General features: G+C 35.9%; 3 protein-coding genes across 4 annotated transcripts in view; 1 reads left to right on the top strand and 2 right to left on the bottom strand.

Moving 5' to 3' along the window:
- LOC105112089 (L-cysteine desulfhydrase-like) overlaps positions 1-3,449 on the top strand; it is a 9,119-nt gene extending 5,670 nt beyond the window's left edge. The window contains exons 2-3 of the mRNA XM_011007673.1: positions 3-3,078; positions 3,169-3,449. Coding sequence (XP_011005975.1) covers positions 3-1,360 — 1,358 coding nt within the window. The 3' untranslated portion in view covers positions 1,361-3,078; positions 3,169-3,449. The remainder of the gene's footprint in view (positions 1-2; positions 3,079-3,168) is intronic.
- A 321-nt stretch (positions 3,450-3,770) lies between these two features.
- Positions 3,771-5,684, bottom strand: LOC105112082 (pinin-like). The gene is made up of 2 exons (XM_011007662.1): positions 4,800-5,684; positions 3,771-4,694 (listed from the first exon to the last, which is right to left on the bottom strand). The coding sequence occupies exons 1-2, from the start codon at positions 4,806-4,808 to the stop codon at positions 4,077-4,079; spliced, it is 627 nt and encodes a 208-aa protein (XP_011005964.1). The 5' UTR covers positions 4,809-5,684; the 3' UTR covers positions 3,771-4,076.
- Positions 5,685-11,312: 5,628 nt separating this feature from the next.
- On the bottom strand, positions 11,313-18,457 carry LOC105112081 (ABC transporter B family member 11-like). Of its 2 annotated transcripts, XM_011007661.1 has the most exons (14): positions 18,276-18,457; positions 17,313-17,432; positions 16,819-17,214; positions 16,520-16,574; positions 16,256-16,431; positions 15,926-16,147; positions 15,554-15,792; positions 14,912-15,437; positions 14,535-14,808; positions 13,379-14,247; positions 12,887-13,153; positions 12,523-12,786; positions 12,142-12,435; positions 11,313-12,028 (listed from the first exon to the last, which is right to left on the bottom strand). In XM_011007661.1, exons 3-14 carry the CDS (start codon positions 17,149-17,151, stop codon positions 11,672-11,674), a joined length of 3,876 nt encoding a protein of 1,291 aa, XP_011005963.1. In that variant the 5' UTR covers positions 17,152-17,214; positions 17,313-17,432; positions 18,276-18,457; the 3' UTR covers positions 11,313-11,671. The 2 variants fall into 2 exon arrangements, with proteins under 2 accessions (XP_011005963.1, XP_011005962.1); XM_011007660.1 differs by lacking the exon at positions 17,313-17,432.
- Between the last annotated feature and the right edge of the window lie 1,906 nt (positions 18,458-20,363).

The raw sequence follows: 20,363 nt of genomic DNA, 5'->3' as shown, positions 1-20,363 counted from the left end.
AGAAGCTCGAAACGGCGGCGACTCGTTGTCGACAACGCCAACGCAGGTCTCCAAAAAACCACGCGTCACCTTTTCCCTAACAGAACACGAAATCCACCATGAATTCTCTCACCACAACCCTAATGTAGCCCGAATTAACAACGGTAGCTTCGGTAGCTGCCCCGGATCTGTACTTGCTGCTCAAAAGAACTGGAAGCTTCAGTTCCTTCAACAACCTGACGACTTCTACTTCAACACTCTCCGTAAAGGAATTCTCCACTCACGTACTGTCATCAAAGACCTCATCAATGCTGACGACGTCGACGAGATCTCCCTTGTCGATAACGCCACCACTGCCGCCGCCATCGTCCTTCAACAAATTGGCCGTGCCTTCGCTGAAGGTAAATTTGCTAAAAACGATACCGTTTTAATGCTTCACTGTGCTTACCAAGCTGTTAAAAAATCGATTCAAGCTTACGTCACGCGTGCTGGGGGTTCTGTTATCGAGATTCAGTTACCGTTTCCGGTTACTTCGAACGAGGAGATAATTTCGGAGTTTAAGAGAGGAATAGAGAAAGGCAAAGCTAACGGTAAAAAAATTAGGTTAGCGATAATTGATCATATAACGTCGATGCCGTGTGTTGTTATTCCGGTAAAAGAGTTGGTTAAAATTTGCAGAGAAGAAGGTGTGGATCAGGTTTTTGTTGATGGAGCTCATGCTATTGGTAGTGTTGAAATAAATGTTAAAGAAATCGGGGCTGATTTTTATGTCAGTAATTTGCATAAGTGGTTCTTTTGCCCCCCATCGGTTGCTTTTCTGTATTGTAAGAAAGCAGCGAGTTCGGAATTTGATGTACACCATCCGGTTGTTTCACATGAGTATGGAAATGGATTGCCGATAGAGAGCGCGTGGATTGGGACTAGGGATTATAGCTCACAATTAGTGGTGCCGGCAGCTTTGGAGTTTGTTAATCGATTTGAGGATGGGATTCAGGGGATAATGAAGAGGAACCATGAGGAGGTTGTTAAGATGGGGAAAATGCTGGCCGAATCATGGGGGACAAATCTTGGTTCTTCACCGGAGATGTGTGCGGGAATGATCATGGTTGGTCTGCCTTCGAGATTGCGTGTTTCAAGTGAAGATGATGCTTTGAGGTTAAGATCGCATTTGCGTGAGTGTCATGGGGTTGAGGTTCCGATACATTATCATGGTTTAAAAGATGGTGAGGAGGGAGTGAAAGATAAGGATGGGGTTATAACAGCGTATGCTAGGATTTCTCATCAGGTTTATAATAAGTCTGAGGATTATTGCAAGCTTAGGGATGCTGTAAATCGTCTTTCTGAGAATCTACTGATTCGCAAAACGTTTTATCCAGAGTGAGAAGGTATGCCCTGAAAAATTGATGGAACATGTTATTTCTATCATAACGTGCAATTTTCTGTGTATCTGTGTACTTTAGCCTGAGGGACATTTGGGCCAGCTAAATTAATAAGAGTTGCATTGCCTGATAGTTTCTTTAATTAAGCCATGAGAAATTTAAATTGGATTTACTATTGAAAAATGTTTTTCAGAAAAAAGTAGAAAAAATCTTGAGGCAGTCCAATGTATTATCCCAGAACTTATTTTTTTGTCTATTCTACTGATGCACTTTGTTATTAATAAACCCTATACATAGTCTTTTATCATTTCATGTGGGATAAGAATACTTTGATTCTTGTTTCGCATCCAACACTTATTTATTTGGATGCTTTAAGTTGCTATGAAATTTGGAATAGTTCTCCTGAAATGACTTCTAACAGTGTTGGATTTATTTACTTGATATCTCATCTGAACCAGAAGGTGGACCCCAGAGCACAAAATTCTTGATGAGAATTTTTTTATTGGTTCAAGTTTCAGAATGAATGAGCTTGTTGGTATTATGTTGAGTTTAATTTCTTGCGCTTGCTGATGGATGAATTCTGAAACAACTTGACATGCTTGTAAAGTAAATCAATACAAAAAACCATGAGAGTTCTGTTAGGGAAAAACCCATTAGAGTGGTTGGGCAGTTGAGAACTAAGACCATGAGAAGATAGACGCTAACCAAGAAAGTTATGAATCATTAGTTAAACTATATGTTTTCATTTATGTCTTTGGCTAAGGATTAGTTTGGGGAAAGGTCTAGCAGACTGCTGCAGTAGATATAACAAGTGAATAGTGATCACATAGTTCTTGCTGTGAATCTGGCTACCACCTCTATCCTTGGACAGTATTAGAGTTTATTTTTGTTTTGAAAGAGGCCTGTTTGGCAGGCTCTACCCTAGGGAGCAATAACTATATTTGATGTCTATCACCTCTACCTGAATTCAAAGAACAGGCAAAGACTAAATTTCAGGGAAGGGATGGGATTACTCAAGCTGCATGAATTTGTGCCTTAGAGGAGACGATGAGATGCATCTGCAGAGAGACAAGGTAATCTCAACTTTTATTGAGTTAACTTTAGGATCTTTAAAGGAAAAGGTTTTCTCATGTTGTGTGCATTTTCAGACCAGGAGGCTTATGTGGACCACCCTTGCTTTAAGTTTTGGGGTTAGGTGTATTTCACTTCTTGAATTTCTTATTATTTCTCAACTATTTTTGTTTATTTCTTTTTAACACTCCCTTTTGGTGCTTCCCAGTATACTTCCTGTGTAGATGGAGTCCATTCTATTTATTTTTAGCCTTCTCTGTGTCCTTCTTGGACTAGGAAGACACATTGTCCTAGTGATGAATCCATGCGTAGATTAATTTAGATTTTGACTTGTGTTTTGTTGACTCTTTCCATGAAGTTCATTTTCAGATATTGGGAAAAAGGTCATGAGTTCTTATAGACCTCTCTTATACAGTATAACATATTTATCTTGATGCAAAACTTATAAATATCTTTCTTTAATTCTTCTATGTCCTCTTTTGGCAATTGGTTGTTATCATCGGCGCTGCCTTGATTGACTAAAACTCATGTCTCCCTGGTTAATTGATGCCTGTGGATGGTCACAGTGATAGACTTGTTCTGGATCCTTGGTGTATCAATCACTGTAGCTATGGCAATAACCTGTGAATGTCAGCATTCTCTTAGCAAGGTTTCTGCTCTCAACCAAATTTACCTATATTTTTCCATTTTTCTGCCAACTCAGTCATGACTTGCGTTGTTGTTTCGCATATATTTGTAGGTATGAGGTAAATGTTAAAAATTCGTGTAAGCGTATGTGGACTCCTTTGTGTTGAACTGAAGAGATGCATTTCCAATATGAACAACATAGATTGCAGGGGCATATCAACTTCACAACTCAATCTTTTGAAAGAGGTGCTTGATTGCAACCTAGAATGATTATATGACCTCTCAACTTTCTTTCCACCGATAAATTGATCAAAGTGAAGTGGTACAAACCATAATCTTCTATTGCTTTGTTTGTTAATAATTTTTTTTTTTTTAAAAAAAAGTTGCAATGTACGTAATTCCATAAATATATTTTTAGCACTCAAGTCGTTCAGCCAAAGGTAGTAGGATGTTGTAGTAGGCACAAGTATGCTGATGCATTGCCATGAATGCGGTTCTTCCCCTGAGATGGCTATTCATTTCTTGACTTGAAGCCTGGGCAAAGGACCAGTGCTGTTTCAGGCAAATTTCAAGAGTTTGCTTGCTGGATGCTGCTCCCGGAGTTGCCCCTCCCACTGATAAACGGGCAGAAACCAGGTAACCCCAACCTAGAAGCTCATTGCTGTTGTATTTAATAGAATATGAATTTGCAGGCAAGGAAAGAAAAAAAGAAAATAAGAGAAGAGAAAAACTTCTGATTTTCATGCTGCTAATTAAATTTCAAGCAGTGCTCATCGTTCTCATTACATGAAAGCCGTGAAGCCTGCCTGGTCTTCTTATTCCTCCTCTCTTTTTTTCCTTTTGAAACTATGCAGATGGTCAGCAGCACAATTGCAGTTAAACGCCAAAAATGAACTAAACAAATTAATTCACAAGGAAAAAAGGTAAATATGTCTCCTCATGAAGGTGCCATCAGACATGCATGATTCCTGTCTTTGCCATCATTGCCCAGAAGTTGACGACCAATGATACCCACATCCTTCAAACCAACTCAGGTGCATAGAAGATTAAGAGGGGGTTAATAGAACCCTCCACTCTCATGCCTTCATTTTCAACAGTACAGTTGAAAACCCGGACATTAGGACCTTTCTTGCATTTCCCCATGCACTTGCAACCAACAACAGAACTCTCCATTCCGATCTTCCTTTCAAATTCTTCCAGCAGAGCAGCTGCTCCCAATTTCCTACACTTACCACCCATGCATATCTCAACCTTCCTCCCAGACGCTCCCATCTGAGCGCCATCACTGATATTTTGTGGACTTGAATCATTAGATTTAGCCCCTGATACTGTATCCCTGTGCTGATCTTCTTGAGTTGCTTCTTCTTTAATGGCATTTGCCGATTCAATCTCTATAAAAGGGTTCAAAGCATTGCTTCTCATCTGTTTCATGGAAACTACCTCTCTACTACAATCACTATCACTTGACTCAGGTGAAGATGACCCGGAAGAGGAAGAGCTCGATGACGACGAAGATCCAGAGTCACACCTGGGCCTATTTTTAATCAACGTTGCCCTCTCTTCTCTTCTCTTTCTCATCTGTTCCTTGCTCTCTAACCTCCGATCTTGCAATTCCGCTAATAAAATCTCAGTTGCTTCCTGCATTAAATAAGGCTACATCAAACCCAAGGCATGAATGGCTTGCTACAACCATCACATTGACACCAACAAAAAAGAAGAAAAGAAGACTTGTCTGACACTCACCGAAATCATCTTCCCCTTGACGTCACCAATCAAACTACCGTTACCCTCTTCTCATCAACTTGAGCTGCTGCTTCTTACTCTTCTCTTTCTTTCCGCCACACCTCGCTGGCGACACATAGTATTTTAGATGCCCAGAATCGGAAAAACCACATTTGCTTCTAAATGGGATTCTACATTTCCCAGTACATAGACCATTAGGAGGCAAGCTCAAACGGTGAGTAGCAATTCTGGTGCCAGGGAAGCAAAGAACAGGCCGAGGAATAATATTGCGAGCAGTCTCCATGAAAAACCAAAAAAAAAAAATACAGAGGTATGCACCAAAACTCTAAAAATTGAATTTTGTCTTGGATTTGGATTTCAGTTACTATCTTGACGGTTACGTGTCAAGTTACTATCTTGACGGTTACGTGTTAGGGGAACTCGAAAGTCGTGGCAATTTCGTATTGGTTAGAAAACTTCAGGTGCTGACGTGTATGGTGGGTGTTGGCGCGCTTTTGCTGTTTCAGTTTGCCCCACTTTTGCGTGAGAGGTGGACACGGAATTTTTTCAACACTGACGGTGGGATTAACTTTATTTAATTTTGGATGGTGTAGATTGTGCCAGTTGAAGTACTGATGTTGCCAGGGATTTGATGATTTTGTTTTTGGGTTTACTAAAATCTTGTACCTTTACTCCGAAATCTTGCCATTGCAATTTTAGCACTCATGGAGCCACCAACACATCGACATCATCTATGGGCAGTTTTTGTCCTTTTGTATTATTAAATCTTGGCTAAATTACTAAAAAAACCTTTAAATTAAACTTAATTTCCTTTTATTTTAATACACACACACACACACATTAACTTTCCTAACGTGTTCAATAACACTTATTTTTATCATCCCGTTACTTCGACACCAATTTATATATTACATGCCGTTGCGCTCTCATGTATCTTATATTCTTCATTTCATCGATAATCTATTATCATATTTCTGTTAAAGCATCTTTCTTATTTTCCACGTGTATTTTATATTTGTAGAAATATGAATTAACCCTTGTACCGTTTCAATATAAATATATCTAATCAATTAATTATCAATTTTGATAAAATCTTGACAAAGTCTTTTTTTATATAAAACCCTAACTAAAATTTTATCTTATAATATCCCACATGAAACATAATTTCATAATCATCACACCTCAAGCATACTAGTTTATTTATTAGTATATTAAAATCTATCACAATTCATTCATAGTCAATTATATTGATACTTGTTTTTCTTTCCTTATTATACTATAAGATTGACCTAATGAATGGATGAATGAAGGATTAATTTAACACAAAAAAATTTGATTTTTAAAATTTAAGAAAGGTTAAATAATACTTAAATTACATAGTTTATATACATAGCACAATAAAAGCTAATGACTACTATCAAACGTTGGCCTCATGGAATTAGATGGACATATAAAAAATATAGTATTTTAAAAGTAAAATTAGATATCAAGTTATTATTTCATGATTATATTTCTCAAAGCTAACATAATCAACTTAATAGCTATAATGATTCTAAATTTTTGTCACCATATTAAAAATTTATTAATTCATATATATATATATATCAAATCAGTCATTGTTAAATTATCTATATATATATATATATATATCAAATCAGTCACTGTTAAATTATTCAAACCAAAATTTGTATTAGTTTTCTTAACCTTCATCTGTAAAAATAACTAAATATCTTATTTACCATTATAATTATCATGTACATAATTCACTAAATAATTTTAAATCTTTTCTTTAGTTATCATCTTTAAAAATGACTAAATATCTAATTCACTATTACAATTACCATCTATGTAATTCATTTGATAATTATAATTTATCTTCTCAGTCATCATCCTAAAAAAGAATGAATATTTCATTAATCATTATAATAATTATCTACATAATTCATTTCCTTAGTCATCATCTAATCATCTAATAAAATAACTAAATAATTTATTCACCATACTAAATAATCTTAATCCAGCTCCTCAGTTACCATCCATAAAAGTAATTAAATATCTTATATCTTACTTACCATTATAATCATCCTCTATGTAATTCATTGAATAATTCTAATCCATCTTTTTAGTTATTGCCAGCACAACTAACCAAGTCCCAGAGCATTTCTTTACATGTCTATCAACATATATCACCTAATATCAATATCATTTTCTTAGATATTATCAACATAGTAAACTAAGTTTTAAAACATTTAACATATTTGTGTGTGTGTATTTCCTTAATTATCGTTAATATTGTAGGCTATATATTGACATTATTTCCTTAGCTATCATTAATATGGTAGGCTAAGTCTTAGAATATCTCTTGATATGTCTGTTAGCATACATTGTCTAATATTGATATTGTTTTCTTAGCTAATGTCAATAATGTAAACTAAGTTTCAGAATATTTTACATGTTTGTCAAAACATATTGATTTTATTTTCTTAGCTATCATCAACAAGGCAGGCTAAGTCTCAAAACATTTCTTGACATGTTTGTCAAAATATATCATCTAATATCGATATTGTTTTTTTAGTTACCGTTAATGTGATAAACTAAATTTAAAACATTTTAATTCCTTTAGCTATCGTCAACATGGTAAACTAAATTTCAGAATATTTTACATGTTTGTTAATATGTATTAATATTATTTATTTATTTATTTATTATCAACATGGTAGGGTAAGTCTTAGAACATTTTTTGACATGTCTATCAACATATATTGCCTAATATTGATATTGTTTTCTTAGCTACCATCAACATAATAAACAAAGTTTTTGAACATTCTATATGTTTATCCATAAAATCAATGAGTATAAGTGCATATGTATTTCTACATAATTCAATTCCAACCTCTTCTTTATATCTAATTTATAAATTCTCACTCCAAGTCGAGTCATTTGTAAATCTCATTTGAAACCATCATTCTCAAGCTTTTCATTCCTAAGTTCAATAATTAGTAAAATAAAATTTAAAAAAAAAATACAGAGAAATTAACAAAACTTAAATGGAATAAGGTGTTGGGTGTCTACTACTTCTCGACAAACCTAGCTCCTCCTATTGCTTGCCTAACTCCTGATGTTTCTCATGTTTTTTTTTTTTAAAAAAGATGCAACCTAAAATCAATGTGTCTTTCTAATTGACTTATTTTTATTCAAGTCAAACCACTTTTTATTTACCACTAATATATTTCATTCATTCTTTTCATGCAAATATATCAATCACGCAAATATCCTTTATTTTATACATAAATCTTATCTTCATAACATCCTATAAATTCATAAATATCCAAAACCATAACTAAAACTTCAATTTGTAATTTCTAACATGTAAAAACAAAAATTTTAATGTATAATATATGTTGTTATTTTCCAACCATCACTACAAAATTAATCACAGTTGATAAAATTTATTATCAATTATCCAAATTCTTCCATAATCATATGCTTGGCTGATCTTAAAGCTTGACATCATCTTGATTCTATATTCAATTATTCATGAATTTACATAAAAATTATTTAATCTAACTAAATTCATCAATTATAAATCAGTAATACAATTTCCTCCCAATATCACACACACACACACACACACATAAAAATATATACATATACAAATTCACAACATACTAACAAAATCAATTAAATTCTTGTGATTTAATTTAATCCATTTCTAATCATCATTGTTATAACATACACCTTAATTTCATATAATTTTGTAAACATTTAAACCAAACAAAAACTAAATTTAACAATAAACATGCCTGACCCTAATCCTTCCTTGCCACCATGGCTCCTGTTTTATTTTCCCATTATTTTGCAATTACACCTAATTTTGCAATTCCTCCAAATTTAAATGATGAAGCTTAATTCATAAATTGAAAATCCCATATAAAATCCATTTATCTTGGCTCAAACTTACATATATGCTTTCAGAACCCCTTACCTTAAAATAAAATGAGTTTCGAATGCTAGCCAGTGAAAACTTTTCTACCATTTCTTCTTCTTTCTCAAATCGTCATGACATCTCTATAACTCCCTAATCTCTCACTTGATTTCTTTTTATTTTTTGTGTTTGATGTGTTTATATACTTATTCTCTCATCTACCATGCTCTAACTCATGATTTATCTTAGATTTTCTAAGTAGCAAATCAAGAGAATGAAGAACTCTCTTTCCTTTTGTTATCAAGCAGAACTGACAATCATAAGCAAAGGAAGAAACTGAAATTTCCAACTTATTCTACTTATTTATGAAAATATTATTAGTAAGTCTATATGTTATGTTAATACAAAAATACTAGATAAATGGTATGCTAATCACTGCGGGCCTAGTTCAATTTTCTATAATGTAAAAAATACAATATTCAAGTGCTGTAAATGTATTTTAAAGAGGGCCCTCCTTAGATTGATTTAATTCTGAGAAAAACCACAACTCCAAATCAAAAAGATGGGGGGAAATAATCCTCGTATCTTCATTCGTGGACTCAAGCTATTAAATATCCGAAAAGCTCTTAATGGAATAGGCAATAACCTATTCAAATGGAAAGGAGAATTACACTTGCCTACATCTAGAACAATTTTACTGTAAGGAAATATTATTGCTTGAGAGGAAATAACTGGTATTGATGGCAAGGTCTCCGACAACTCCTCCCTCCTTGAAAATTTCCTTGTCCTCAAGGAAAAATCGTGTCTTCAATTCAGCAAGATTTTCCCATGTGGCCTCGGAAGGGGAGAGATTCTGCCATGAACAAGCACCTCCTGTTCTTCCCACCTCCTGTTCTTCCCCTTACCTGCGAGTTTCCAAAATGGCCTGAGGGAGAGGGTGAGGATTTTCCCGTTGTGCCAAGGAAAGCTGGCGATATGGTCGCAATTTTAGGTAGACAAATTCACCCACTTGGAAACCCCCCTGTGTGTTTCTCATCATAATATTTCTTCATCCTCTCCTGTGCCACCTTCAAGTTAGCTCTGACATCCCTAATTACCACATTTCTTTCCAGTAAAAACTTGTCAACAGGATCCACACGTGACGTGCCATGAACATTGGCAAGTAAAGTGGGAGGCTCACGTCCTTGGACAATTTCAAAAGTTGTCTTCTTGGTGGAAGAGTGAACGCAGGTATTGTAACTATATTCCCACTTCTTGGATTTAGAACTCGTAAAACTTCGCAAATACATCTCCAACGTCTTGTTGACCACCTTTGGTCATTGGTTTGTGGGTGATATGCTGAGCTCAAATTGAATTTAACTCCATTTAAGAGGAATTTGGAAATCAAATCCCAAGAGCTTCACCAACCATTTCTGCATAGCTCCAAATAAGCTATGGTCTTTACGAACAAAGAGATGTGGACGCCATTTTTGAACTGCCTTAACCAGAGCCAACATTTCCTTTTTATATTCTTGCCATGCAGAGCTTGGCTAAAAAAAGCAGTTGGTCGGTCTCCTTGCATAAGCACTGCACCAAAACCCAAGCCAGAGGCATCACATTCAGCAATGAATTGTTGCGAAGAATCTGGAAGAGCCAACACTGGTCCGGATGGCATGGCCCTTTTTAATTCTTCAAAAGCATGTTCTACAGCAGGAGTCCACCTAAAGGAATCGTTCTTGAGCATGTGGGTCAATGCTTGAGCAATAATGCCATTGTGGTGGATGAACTTTCTATAATAACCCGTGAGCCCCAAAAATCCTCCGAGTCCCCTTCACTGTGGATGGTTTAGGCCATGTCATCATGGAAGATATTCTCCTGGATCCATAGCCACCCCATGATAGGAAATTAAATGCCCCAAGTAACCAGCTTCCTCTTGATCAAATTGGCATTTTTCCCGTTTGACATAAAATTGGATAGCTTGCAAAATTTGTAGCGCATGAATATCATAAAAAAAATACCAAAACAAATTTACAAATTTCTAAAACTGACCTTGTTTCACAGAGTGATGAAAGTGAAGATGATGACTACTTAGTTTTTATAACAGATAGCTTGGATATTTATAATCATTTGATCGAATTTCTCTGACTCTGTTCCAGTTTCTTGCACACATCTAGCAGGGGAAGTAGATGACAAAGTTTCGTGTGGGTAGCATTGTTTCTCTCTGGCACACATTTATATTCTTATAGAATAAGCTTTAGCCTGGGCTGTAAATATATTATTATTTGCGCTACAGGCAGCCCAAAAAGGATTGCACGGGTCTCAAACACCATTAAAATGGGATATCATTAGAGCTTGGACTTCGGTGAGAATGCCCTATATACGCAAGTGAATATCATTGTAGAAACTTAAGCTAGGAAAGTGTTCGTTGTCATTACACAATTGTTTGCAAAAGAATGGCGTGTGGCTCCTTTTGCTTTCTTAAACAAAATCACTTGTATAATATGTGCATGTCAGTAGTTTTTCCATTTGTTTACTAGATTAAATCTGAGCTATACCCGTAGTATTCCTCTTGGTCTACTTTGAAGAACAGCCATATCCAAAACTATGTATTGTGGAAACCACATCAGCCTCATTATTACATTGATCTTCTGAAGTATTTTGTACAAACATTTTTCATTGCATCCGAGACAACCAAAATCATAGTGATGGAACTCGATTTGGAGCAGTCATCCATGATGTTTGATCTCCATATTACAAAGAAGTTTGCCTACATTCTTTTTTAATAAGATGAAAAGAATTGCGACATTTTACAAAGAATTTTTACTATTAGCAGTTTGTTTGCTTTTTCTTATTCATTTACCTGAAAATACATAGAAGCTCTAAAAAAAGAAACAAAAAACACTAAGAAAAGATTTACTTGCTCCATTTGTTTGTAGAAAAGGGAGAGGAACTTCCTTGTGCGAGTAGCTCATTCAGTTTTTGCACTGGTGTGAAGTGCCACTAATGAGGCATAGAAACCGTCTTTGATTTTGATCAAAGACTCATGCCTACCTCTCTCTACGATAACTCCATTCTTAACCACTGCGATTAAATCTGCATTCCTGACCGTGGATAATCGATGGGCTACAATAACTGTAGTCCTGTTTACCATGACACGGTCTAATGCATCTTGAACCACTCTTTCAGATTCAGCGTCTAATGCACTTGTAGCCTCATCTAACAGTAAAATCTTTGGATTTTTCACTATGGCACGGGCAATGGCTACCCTTTGCTTCTGCCCCCCAGATAACTGGATTCCACGATCTCCTGCTCCAGTATCGTACCCCTGCATTTTGCATTGTCAAAAGGAAACAAAATTTTGGTGAGTGTTTTTGCATTATATCTTCACTCGTGATTGATCAATGGACAATCCAAGTAATAAACATGACGAAACCCCACCTGATGTAAACTACTAATGAACTTGTGGGCATTGGCCAATTCTGCTGCAGATATAATTTCTGCCTCAGTTGCATCTCCTCCTTTCCCATATGCAATGTTGGCACGGATTGTGTCATTGAACAAAACAGGCTCCTGACCTACAAGCCCCATTTGCTGCCTAAACCACTTCAATTGTAGCTTTTGAATTTCAGTTCCATCAAGTGTGATGCGACCTGAATCTGGATCATAAAATCTTTGCAACAATGCAATCACTGTTGATTTCCCACTCCCACTTTCTCCAACCAGAGCAACAGTCTGAAAGAAATTCAGTCCAATAAATATAGCTTCTGACATGCTAAATGCTTGAAACAAATAGAAGTTATGACACCATAGAAGACATACCTTCCCAGCACGCATTAACAAGTTAATGTCTCGGAAGATTTGAATATCTGGCCTAGTTGGATACTTAAAGCTCACATGTCGAAGCTCAATTTCTCCCTTCACATTTTCTAATGTTATTCCCGACTCGTCACTAGGGTCTATCTTTGACTTCCGGTCTATGATTGAAAATACAGAAGCAGCAGCATTTTTCGCTTTGGTGGTATCAGTAGTGAACGTGCTTGAATGAGAAATTCCAACAGATGCCAACGTCAAAGCAAAGAAAACCTGCAACGAGAATAAGAACCTCAATATTGAAACTATATTTTCCTGCTAGAGGTTCTAAAATTCTAGGGAGCAAGCTTAAAGAAACGTAATAAATACTCACTTGGAAAACATCTTGGAATGTTATGTGGCCGGCGTCAACTAGCCGAGCTCCGACATAGAAACTAGTCGCATAGAAACAGTACAGTAGGAAAGAAGACACCCCAAATCCGACTCCACTGACCCATCCCAGCCTCACTCCCGACTTCATGGGACCTCTACATTTTCCTTCATAAAGTTGCATCACCTTCTCTTCAGCACAGAAAGAAGCAACTGTTCTTATGCTGCAAACTGCATCATTAGCCACCTGACTTGCTTCTTCATACATCATCTACAGAAACCAGTTTAATTTGTCACAATGACTAACTTTTATAAGTTATAGGAAATTTATAAAAAGAAAAATTACTATAAAAAAACCCCGCACCCTAAACCTTCTAGCAAAATAAAATAGCATCTGTGGATGTGCCAATTTGGCAGTTCCCACATGGACAATGAATTCAACTATATTTCTTTAATTTTTTTCTAAAATACTGGCTGATTAGCTTTAAGGACATACCTTTGCATCCGCGCTGAATCCTTTCATGAACTTCACTTGGATAACTCCATTGATGCCTATCAGAGGGATCAATCCAAGGATAACAAGTGCGAGTTGCCAGCTTGCAGTAAAAGCAATGATCATAGCTGACGTTACAGTAGCAATATTTTGAACAATAGAAGCTAATTGATCTCCCACCAGAGAACGGACTATTGCAGCATCTGCTGCGAGCCTAGAACCAATTGCCCCACTTGAGTGCTCGGGCTCATCGAACCAGCTAACCTCCATGTTAACCACCTTCTCAAAACACATTGATCTAATCCTCTGGATTAACTTACATCCAGCCACTGAAAAGAAGTATGATCTCACTGGAATTACTACAAATGCAGCCACACCAAGGGTCATAAACATTAATGCCCAGAATTTCGAGTCCTTTCTTAGTACATGCGGTGGTTCAAAAAATGTTTTGATTGCTTTGGACATTAGCGTGCCATAGATTGGTAGTATTGTACCATGGATACATGCTGCAATAGCACCAATTATAAGAACTGGGATTTCTGGCTTGTTGAGAGCGGCAAGGCGGCTAAGTGGGACCTCTGGAGCATCTTCTGGTGGCAGAATATCTTCTGGATCTTCGTAGGCATTTTGACGGACACTGTATCCTGTAGGCAAACCAAATGGGAGGGAGAAAGAGTGGCGGCTGCTACCGATGGACGATCCTCGACTTATGGATCGACTTATGGATCGTCGAACTGATCTTCTTTGACTTGATTGTCTAAATGATTCCAAACTGATTTCTGGTTCACGTCCTGACTCTCTGTTTATTTCTTGTAAGCGTACAAGTTGAGAGTATGCTCCATCAGGATCCCTAAGTAGTTCTGAGTGCGTACCTGCTCAATTGACATATATACATCAACATGTTTCTCTTTGACTCCTATCACTGACGCATCATGTAATAATAGCAGCATTTCACTGGTTTTTTTTTTTTTTTTTTTGCTTTCTCTTGGAAAAAGTGCTAGTAAAATTACCAAAACCATGTTATAAAAATTCAAATCTCTAAAGAAAATGATAAGCATGTGAAGGAAAAAACAAGTCCTAACTCCTGAACAATTTAACAAGTGAATAGCACGCTGTGAATGCATGACTTATGCTATGGAAATTTCTGTGAGATATATACCTTTTTCAACCATCTTTCCACGATGGATGACAGCAATCATATCAGCATTTCTCACAGTGGTCAATCGGTGGGCAACAATAACAGTAGTTCGGTCAACCATAATCTTGTCTAATGCATCTTGTACTACTCTCTCAGATTCTGCATCAAGTGCACTTGTAGCTTCATCTAACAGTAAAATCCGAGGGTTCTTCAAGATTGCTCTGGCTATTGCAATTCTCTGCTTCTGTCCACCTGAAAGCTGAGTTCCGTGCTCACCAACCATGGTGTCAAGACCCTGGACGCAAATATGGAAAATTTTTAGTCAGTTACTGATTCATGTAATCATAAAAAACAAACAAGAACTTCAATTAGCTAACAAACAGGCAGTTGTTAAGAACCTGAGGTAGTTTATCAATGAACTTGGCAGCATTGGCAAGTTCAGCTGCAGCTCTTATCTCTTCAATTGTTGCACCATCCTTCCCATATGCAATATTGTCCTTGATGCTAGATGCAAACAACACCGGTTCCTGGCTGACAAGACCAGTTTTTTCTCTAATCCATTTAAGTTGAAACTCTTTGATGTTAATGCCATCTATAAGAACTTCTCCAGCCAGGGGATCATAAAATCTCTCTACCAGACTGATCACTGTTGACTTCCCACTTCCACTATGCCCGACCAAAGCTGCAGTTGTGCCACTTGGGATTGAAAGAGAGAATCCACTAAATATTGGCTCATCTGGTCTGGCTGGATAACTGAAATACACATCCCGCAATTCTATGTCTCCGTGAATGTCGTCCAATACTTTTCCTTTTACATCATAAGCATCTATCTCTGGCTTCCTATCAATTGTCTCAAACATCTTATGTGCTGCAGCTCGACCGGCAGCAAAAGCACTCAAGCAGGGAGAAGCTTGTCCCAGAGACCTATGAAATTCACACAGCAATGCGAGTAATAAGCAAAAGAATTCATCAAAGAAGTTATGGTTCCAACTTCCAAGCAATCATACTGCGTATGCAATAAATTAAAGAATGGAACTTACATGGAACCAGTCAAAATGGCAACAATCACGTTAATCACTGCACCCCCACTATATCCTTTTTCCAACACCATCTTTGCACCAAACCATACAGCCATGGAATAACTACAGAACACAATGAACATGACCATACCAACACCAAATCCAGAAAAAATGCCTTCTTTCACACCTGATTTGTAAGCAGTAAGAAGAAGATCGTTGTAAATACTTATAGCTCTCTTCTCCCCAGTAAATGATGCAACCTGGAATACCAAAGGAATATCATCATGGTTTGATCAAACAATAAATAGATAGCAAAATTAGACGGTTTACGGAAGGGAAAACATTAAGCTGATATGTTCTGTTCTAAGCACTCTTATTCTTAATGAAACATACAGTTCTGATTCCTCCAATCGTCTGTTCCACTACATTTGCGGCTTCTGCATAAGCATTCTGTCCGCGAGCTGCCATCTTGGATATAAAAAGGGCCATGCTTGCTCCAGCTAGCACTAGGAGGGGAATAGCGGATAACATGACAAGGGCTAACAACCATCCTTTAATAAATGCCACCGCAAAGCCTCCTATGAATGTGGCCATCAGCTGCAGAAATTTTCCAACCTGCAAAAAAGCAGTATTATTTCACATGCGGATTGCATATAAAGTCTTGTGAAAAATCATTGCACTTTTTCTTTAGGTGAGGTTATTTCCATTGCAGCAGAATAATACCTTTTCACCCATTGCATCCTGTATAAGAACAGTGTCACCGGACATTCTACCAACAACCTCTCCCGTATTCGTGTCCTTGTCAAAGAAAGCAATGTCTTGTCTCAATATAGTTTTCAAATACGTACTCCTTATACGCGATGCCTGTCTCTCCCCTGTGACTATCCAGCAAGTCACCTCTGACAAGAACCAAACACAGGTTTTTCCGGTTAATTCACAATGCTTTGCACAAAATTCATTTTGATTTTAAGAGTGAGATATACTTACGAAAGCAGGCGGCTACTCCAGAACCCACAGCCAAATATACAAACTTCAGAGAGACCTGAAATATTTGCAGGTACCATCAGAAAAATATTTATATTTTCAATTAAAACATATCAACAAAGAAACACCAGGGGGGTTGGTAAAATTCCTGATGTCAAATCTCAAATTACAACCTAACTTTCATGGAGAAAATGCTAACAGATGTTATGTAAGTCCAATTCTATAAGCGTGGTTCTAATAACAAAAATATCAAAACTAGTTTGCTACTTAAAGCTTGAAGCATGGCACCACTTTTTTTATACCTTGGAAACCAAACTGGTCATGTCATTGCCAAACTGGTTACTTCCAAATGCATTGATCACGTCTCCCAACAGTAAAGTCATGAGAGGCATGGACATGCCATTCGCAATTGCACCAATTGCGCCCAAGAACATCAACAGATAGTCAGTGGAATCTGCAAACGAGAAGAGCTTAAAAAATGGAACTGATTTAGTATTCTCATGTTCCTTGCTCTTCTCATGTTTTTCTTGATTCTCGATAGCGCCAAGGTGCCTCCCATCATCGTTGACTGGTGAAGAGCTGGTGGCTTCATGGATCCTTGCATCACCACCCAAGCCATTCTCTTCAGCCATCATCTTGAACCAGATATTAAATCGGACTCCCCTCTGCTCTCAAAATTACAGTATTTATGTTGTAGCCTGCAAAACACATGTACTTCCCAATATTAATCAACCTTGTCAACCAAGTGGAAAAATTGTAGTTGCATTCAAAGTTTTTAGAAAGATTTGAAACACACTGGTGGATGGATCAATATTCATAATAGAAAATCCCAAGAGCACGTTGATCATTAACCCTTTTCAAATACTTTCTCTACAAATACGTTTGAACACTCTTCAACCAGGAAACCCTTCTTGAACTGACGTAGGCAACAAGCAATAAATCATTTGATTTAAATAACAAGCAGGACTAGAAGGTCATCGTATTTTAGTTTAAATGCATATTAAAGGAATAGTAAGCTGGACAAACGAGTGAAAAATGGATTGAAAAAGAAGAATTCGTGGCTTTCTAGAAAGTCAATATTTCATAACGGATGTGCTAATTTAAAGTTCAAACTTCTACACGCGCAATGTTCAAAATATTCTCAAGATTGACCATCCACCCCTGTTTTGAAATAGTGGAGAAAACAAAAAATTATCCCTTTGGCATATACAATTTGCTATTCTCATTCACCTCTTGTATCAAATGTTGATTAAATTTCCTGACATTTTGGATCACAGAACTTATATTTCCAATCCTTTTGGAACCCTCGATCTGGCAGATCATTAGCAAGTACTGTCATCTTACTGATTGCCTGCTTTGAGAGATTAACAAGTTTGATGATGGTCTTATGACAAAGACTACAAGCAGCTAGAAATCTACAACATGGTATATATAGATTCTGCAAGTGTACAGGTTGTCATGAAGAAGGTGGACCAACGAAGACACCTGTTTCTTTTGTGTCCGAGCAAGTTCGTACAACAAAAGAAAGATATGCATGCACTGTATGGTGTCCATTGAGGTAGTAATTTGAAAAGAAGAAGTAAAGAAGTTGAATGCAAAAAAACTGTGTGTTTCGATAGAGTTTTGCAGTTCAGATGAAGGAAAACCTTCCATCCAAAAGCCATTTCCACCACCCACACACCATTTAAAACATCAAGCAAACAAATCCCATATCCAAAGAGAAGTATTCTTTGAGAGGCAACTTTTATGAATCACTCACCAAGAAGAAGCGAAAGTGTGGAGGCTGAAATGAGCAAAATCTCTTGGTTCTTGGCCCTGTGGACTTGGATTAATGAGATTTTGGTTCCTTCAGGACCTGTCTTGATTTTCTTTTCCAGCTACAATATTTTCCAGTCGCCTTATATAACGTGATCCTCTCTGTTCAAAGGAGAACTGCGATCATAATATAATAAATATATGGCAGACTAAGGCAACTCAGTCAAAAGTCGCGTTTTCGTGATTGTCAACTAATATGTAGTTTGCCATCTTCCTTATTATTATTATTATTATTAAATAATAATAATAATAATAATAATATTGTTATTGTTTCTTTTGTTGTGGGCCACTATATGTATTATCGTCTTCTAGAAGCAGGATATTTTATTTCATTCCATTAAAAAACACAAAATAGACTTAGCCACCACGCGCAGAGAATAAGTGCATTTTTTTTATAGTATTGTTTTCTCTTTCTACGTCTATATTCAACCATTAAGTTCACACATGGTAATCTTAAAAATTAATATAAATTACATCTTAAAATTAAAATTAAAATTAAAATTATTTTTTAATATAATATTAAAATCTCATTAATGACTTATTAATAATATGATCTTGGAGTGTATGTGAATTTTGCCGTCGCAGTTATCAGGAGACGGGGGAACCCAGAAAATAGTCATTAACGAGATTTTCTCATGAGGTGGAATATTCAGCGTTTTATTTTATGATTTGGACGTCGGAGTTGGCTGCGCAGACTGTTTCCTTTGGACTGACCACCACGAGAAAGAAAACATCCAATTAGATATTAGAAAATTAAAATTATTATTAGTCTCACGGGCAGGTTCGGTCAGCGAATTTATCGTGTCGTCCGTTTCCCAGAAAACGGAAAACTTATGTGGCAGAACTGCTTGCTGTATTTCTGCCGTCTAAGACTAAAATATAAGGTACTATCAAATCTTTCTCGAGTGTACAGTCCATGACTCCTATCATGTGTAAGATCAACCTTTCTTTCTTTCTTTTTTTTTTTATTTGTTATTAAAAGAATTATTATTTTAAATTTAAAATCCTACTCTAAAATAAAGTTTGAGTAACAAATCAAATAGATTATTGATTTGAGTTAATATAAAAATATAAATAATTATTATTATAATTTTAAAATTTAATTTAAAGATCGATCTGAGATAAAACTCGAATTAAATATCAAATTGATTATTAATTTAAATTAACATAAAAATAAAAATAATTATTATTATAGTTTTAAAATTCTACTTGAAGGTCGATTCGGGTCAAGATCCAAGTCACGAGTTAAAATGGTCAACTTGGGTTGACCAAAGTTTTTGAGCCAAATTAAATAAAAAAAAATCAAAACAATCTTGTTTTGATCAAAAAAATTTAAAAAAATTAATGAATTTTTTACACGTGTTTTATTTCTAACTGACTGGATCGTATGTTGACTCGGATTTTTTTACCAAGTCAGGTCAAATCAATTATTATTTTTTCCCTTAAACATGGGCCTATCCCGGCCTCAAGTTAGTCGAGTCTAGTCTAATATCTACCAAAATATACCAAACACAAAAGAAGATAATTATTTATTCAATTCAGTCCAATCAATATTATTTAGCATATCAAACACTAGTGGATGCACCACTATAGCAACAACACATAATTAATTTATAAGTGCTTGATAATATATATAAGGTGTTTTTGTAAAAAAAAAATTATTTTTTAATTAAAAATACATTAAAATAATATATTTTATTATTGATATCAACATATTAAAATCATAAAATAAATCTAAAAATATTAATATAATATTTTAAAAAATAGAAAACAATTTAAATAACTACCATTTTAAAATAAAAAAAACACACACTCACACGATAGAGTGCATGGTTCTTGTAGCGCTCTCATGAAATGAAAATGTTTGTACTTGACAACCATGTCATGGTGTGTTTCTAAGCTCACATTTAAGCCTTTTTTTTTTATTCTCATCCTAAAATATGAAGGATGTTAAACGTTGTGTTCGAGAAAGCAGCCAGCAAACAATTAAGAATTGTTTTATTCTTGGACTTTGACTCAGCTCGATAATTAA

The sequence above is a fragment of the Populus euphratica genome, unplaced genomic scaffold (genome assembly GCF_000495115.2).
Source record: "Populus euphratica unplaced genomic scaffold, PopEup_1.0 scaffold322.1, whole genome shotgun sequence".
NCBI lineage: Eukaryota > Viridiplantae > Streptophyta > Magnoliopsida > Malpighiales > Salicaceae > Populus > Populus euphratica.
The sequence above is the reverse complement of the archived record's forward strand: the minus strand, read 5'-3'. Positions and strand labels throughout refer to the sequence as shown.